Raw genomic sequence first — 5,443 nt, 5'->3', positions numbered from 1 at the left:
AGCAAATATAAAAGAAAAAGGGTCTAAAAAAAAGGAAGAAAAACAACCAAAAAAACAGGGACGAAACTCGTCCGTGCCGCTAACGGACGAAACGGAAGCGCATTGCGCTTTTTATACATTGTATAAGCTTCAGGAGTTTGCTGTCGTTCCCCTAAAGCCTCATAAACTCTTTGGGCCAGAACCCAAACGACATTGTTTTAGCTTCAGGAGTTTGGTGTCGTTCCCCTTCACGGCCTATTACGATCCTAAGAGCAACAAATTGAAAATCCTCATTTGTCCCTTCAACATCAATAATGTGTATTTTAATGCAGCTTTCTAAAGGCCCCACTTTATAGTCAAAGTCTAGTTTTAGTACTCGAACAATAAAATTTTCTGTAACATAGTTATAAGAACTATATAGTTACAGAACTAATTCAGAAGTACAATTCATCAAATAAACAACGGTCTTACTTAATTCATTAGGTACACCAATGGTAGAATTCGTAGTTTTGGTAGCTCAGTTTTTAAGTACTTGGAATTTGGTTTATGAAATATGTATTTACTGAATTGACATATCTAAACCATGGAACAAGGCAAAGAAACTTAAATAAAAGAAAATAATAATCCGACCATTCCTCATCAGAAAAGCAGAGCGAAATTGATTATATATATATATATATAATGGATCTTAAAAGTCATAATCTGGTCTTTTCTCAAGCCTCAGAAGAGGTTCTCCTCCTGCAGAGTGCAGACATTTCGAAATTGTCCACAATGAGCAGCGAAAAAGAAGAGAAAGTGCGTATAACAAAAGAAAAGAAAAAAAAAAGCTATTAAAGACAGGAAAAAGCTATGATCAGAACAACATTTTCGCAGTCGCAGAATAATGGTATTGTTATAGGTAACCCAAAACACTACCTTTGAGAAACGCCATAAAATCTTTCCTCTGGTATCCCGTCAAGCTTCACATAGCCATAGGAGCCTAAAGTATCACACTTTTTTTTTTCTAATTTTTTTCAAAAGGGAGACACATGGGAAATAGCGACTGAGTAAACATTATAATCCAGAAAAACTCAAACAATATTTGGCTATGGAAATCAAGGAAACTATTTTATGTTGAAGTTACAATTTTTAGCACAAATTAGGGGGGCAAAAAAAGGCTAAACAAAGAAAATCAAACAAAGCTACAAAATTTAGTATAAATTTTATGCTGAGATTAAAATTCAAAATAATAATAATATTATTATTAAAATAAAAAAAAAACCTTACTGGCAAGAGCTTGACGGTATGCTTGAACAAAAGCGGATCGCAGTCAAAGCATCCATTGATCTTAGACAAAGCATCAGAGCCGATCGCTGCATTCTTCCCTACAAAGCCAAAATTAGAGATTAAAACATAGGAATTGTTAGAATCCAATACGCTTCTTCTATACAAAGTCAGCAAGTGATTATACAGATGATATACTCCTTAATGTCCAGCTTAAATATTCCAGAGCAGAAAGTACTAGTAACAGAGCAAAAAGCCTAATGCCAAACTGCAATAGTTTCACATAAGACTACTCTTGCCACTTCTAAAACATAAATCACGGCGCGGCGAGTTTTTCTTTAATATTAATTTATTGACGGAGCAAGAATTTAGTGATATGGAAACTGAGTTTGGAGGAAGATTTAGAATTTGATGTTGCCTAAAAAGATCAACTTCTTGTAGAAATCCTATCGGAGATCATCACTTTTACACCTTCTTTATCCTAATATTGGACCGTGTCATAATTTTGCGGATGAAGATCGCTACAGGATATGTGACTTTAATATAGGAACATACAAAAACAGTTTAGAATTAGAGAATTGACTTCATGATGCAAGTGGTAATTGTCCTGTTGGAAATTAAAAATAGCTACACCATCCAATAAGGCAACTAAGTATTAAGTTATTGGAATTTGCTTTATGAAATATATAGTAAATTGACATATTATATATACATATATATCTACACCATCTAATAAGGCAAGGACTTATGGTAAAACCATTAAAATACAATGACACATGATTCCATATATTAGTTGTGGGCCTCTGAAAAACATCTCCTCCTGCAGATCTTTCAAAATTTTGTCCACAATGAGCGGCGGAGATGAAGAGAAATAGAGAAGACAAAGCTATGAAATTGAGGAAAACAAATATGAATGAGAAGGCTACCTTTGTAAAACACCACATATTCGCTCCTCTGGTTTCTCTTGTAATTTTAGTCTGTTCTTCTTTCAGGTGGTTACTTGACATTATTTCTACTGTAGAATCAAAATTAAAGAGAGAGAAAATGTTATAACATGATTGAAATGATTTTAGAATCAAAATTAATTTTAGTGTAGAAAACAATTAGGATTGCTATAATTTAGGGGGAGGGTGAATTGTAAAATTAAGAATTTGAATCATGGATAATGATTTGAATTTTCATATACTAAACATCAATTTGAATATTAAACCGTGGTTTTAATCTTAAACAACAATCGGATCCTTAAAATAAATAGGGCCATAATTTGCCACTTGGCTATGAGAGCTAAACCCTTGCTTTATCCGAGGATTAAAACCTTTGTAGGGCTAGTCTCATGACACGTGGCAGTACACGGTATGAGGTGGATTCTGTTGGTATATTCCACGAGAGCTTGTCTCTATATAGATTGTTGGTTGTGTGTGTTTGTTTTTCGCACTTTGGTCCTGCAATTGTTGCACTTTTTGTTATTGCCAAAATATTTTTTGTCCTACATAATTTAAATTCTTATGTAATAATAAGCAGTTTTAGTTGAAACAATATTAATTATGATGCGAAGAACTTTTTGTTTTTTGAAGCATCCTATAAATAATAAATAACAGTTACAAGTAACAAGAAAAAAGAAACGACCAAAATGAGACCAAGATGACTCAACAAACAATGATTGAAAAGAAAAAGGGAAAAAATAAAACAGAAGAAATAACAAACTTTAGAGTATTTGGATTCCCCACAGCAAAATAACAATGATTTAAAAAAAAAAAAAAAAAAAACCTAAAACTTTAGAGTTCTTGTGTTCCCCATGGATGGTTTCCAAAGATCTAGAAAGAAATTAACTTAAAGAAGCGAATGAGAGAATCTCTTGTAATCGATTCTCAAATAAAGCAACATTTTCTTCACTCAAAGTCAAGACTACCTCCACTCCATCACCATCTCTTGTGTCGATCATATAAATCAAGTTCTCGTAGGAGTAACTCGGAATCATCACACAACTTGGCTTTCCCAAACCCAAGTCAACCTCGTAGAATTCAAAGTTGCACCAACTGCTAAACGCAATCAATTCCGCACCATCTCTTGTAAATGGCTCAACAAGAGCTTGGAGTCCGGCGGCCTCGTCCCCTCGGAACCTCTTCACTTTGTTTTCGGTGAAGTCTTTGAGTGCTTGCCTTAGTTTAGCCACCAAATCCTGCAGTTGACACTCCAATGCCTCAATACTAATTTCGTTATATATGTCATTCTCTACCTGCAATTCAGGTAACCCTACGAAGTTTCCAACAGTGTTATCTGGTAACGGTGGTTCAAGCCTTTTCCGCACGTTCACAGCTTGTGTCATGAGAGAGTACAGTGGAGTTGCCGAAGATCCCGAGGTTGATCGTGAATTAGCTTCCACTAGGCATCTCAAAATGAGGGCGGTGACTACTTCAACCCTAGTCGGTTGCTTGACGCCGTCACTTGCAAATTTGGCCTTAAGAGCCGCAATCGTTGATTTATCAAACAAGCATCTCTTCACCACGCCGTCCTCCACCCTTTTGACCTCCGACGAGCCAGGAGGCGCGTACGAGAAGGTATCTCCAGAACGGTAGTAAGAAGCCGCTTCAAAATCCGGAATCCCATTACCAGCCCAGGTCTTCAAGAATATGCTCAACGTGGCTGCATCGCCGACCTTGTGCGACATACAGACGCCTATTGCAACTCCGCCGCAGTCGAAGAGAGTGACTTGAACAAGCAATAAGGGCCATGTGCCTGCTTCCGGGGATTCCATCGCGGCTGGAAGGAACCGCCCTATGAGTGCCTCGTCTTTGTGTTCTTGATCTAGAAAGCTTGAGAGGAGGCCATTGAATCTCGCTTCAACATAAATAGCTCCGTCGTCGTGGCATTCGATGAAGGTGTTGTCCTTGATTTTCCCGGCAAGCGGATAGAAAAGAGTTAAGGCTTCAGACAGAGATTTCTTCAGGTGGTTAGATATTTGGTCGAACGTGAGAATGATGTTGTTGTTGGGGTAGAAAAGAGCCAAAGAGGTGTAAACTCCAACCATAATCCGATCGATACAAGATAGGTTGAAGATTTTAAGGCGAGATGGAGTTGGAGAAGATGGTTTTATGATTTCTCTTCCAATGATCTCAACCTTCAACTCATCTGCCATATTCAAACCCCCCCCTTTTTCCCCCCCCTCTTCCCTTTTTTTTTTTTTTTTTTTTTTTTTTTTTTTTTTGCCGTGCTCTATCCAAAGGAAGTAGGCCATATATATTTATACATATAGATATAAGCCCACACATGCATTAGATGGCTGCCACTTGGATTGATCCTAGTGAGTGTGAAGCTTTTCGCTTCCTTAGCGTGAACATCACGCTGCTAAGTTTGACCAACAAGTTTATTTAAAAAATAAAAATAAAAGCTTGATCAACAAGATTTAGGAAAATTGTGTGGGTGGTTATTTGCGATCACTTTCTTAATAACGACATATATATTTTTATTTTGTGCATCACTTTCCTAAGAAATTGAGTGGAGCGTTTATTATTTAAGAAATTATGGTGGGGGTTTCACACACCCGCATTATAAAGTTTAATATCAAAACTTTACAAATCATGGCTTGCTTTGTCCTCTTATATATATGTCGTTCACAAATGTGAAAACCCCACCATAATTTCTAAGTGATGTACAAACTTTAATTTCACAAATGTTGTTCGCTTGGTTGGCTTTTCTTGCTTTCATCACATGCATTTGTTGATCAAGCAACAAAAGCTAAAAATAATCTCAATCTTTTTTTTTTAATGTTAAAACTTAGTTTTCATCCTTCAGCATCTAAGAAAATAAATATTTTGGTTTTATTAGATTTTTATGTATTTTATTTTTATTTTATTTTAATTTGTATAAATAAATATTTATATAATATAATATATATGTGTGTTTTTGTGTGCGTGTATATATATAACAATATAATATTATTATAAATAAATAATATATATTATATTATATTAGGTTTTTATATAATATAAATATAATAATTTTTATTTTATTTTTAACTTGAATCGCATCTGTTGGATCGAAGCATTTAGACGGTCAGGATTGGAGAGGGTATTAGACTCTTTGAGGGAAGAGAGTGAGCAGACAAGAAAACATCAGCATACCTCACATGTTGAAAAGAATCTTTCTTGCATTTGTTCCCATGTGAGCCAGTTTATGTGAGCTTACTTTCTCTTATCAATCT

General features: G+C 35.5%; 1 protein-coding gene across 1 annotated transcript; it reads right to left on the bottom strand.

Annotated features, from left to right (window-relative positions):
* Positions 1 to 2,969: 2,969 nt before the first annotated feature.
* On the bottom strand, positions 2,970 to 4,390 carry LOC21384611 (BAHD acyltransferase BIA1). Its single transcript, XM_010099333.2, has one exon. It carries the CDS (start codon positions 4,376 to 4,378, stop codon positions 3,068 to 3,070), a length of 1,311 nt encoding a protein of 436 aa, XP_010097635.1. The 5' UTR covers positions 4,379 to 4,390; the 3' UTR covers positions 2,970 to 3,067.
* Between the last annotated feature and the right edge of the window lie 1,053 nt (positions 4,391 to 5,443).

The sequence above is a fragment of the Morus notabilis genome, unplaced genomic scaffold (genome assembly GCF_000414095.1).
Source record: "Morus notabilis unplaced genomic scaffold, ASM41409v2 Scaffold484, whole genome shotgun sequence".
Classification (NCBI taxonomy): Eukaryota; Viridiplantae; Streptophyta; class Magnoliopsida; order Rosales; family Moraceae; genus Morus; species Morus notabilis.
The sequence above is the reverse complement of the archived record's forward strand: the minus strand, read 5'-3'. Positions and strand labels throughout refer to the sequence as shown.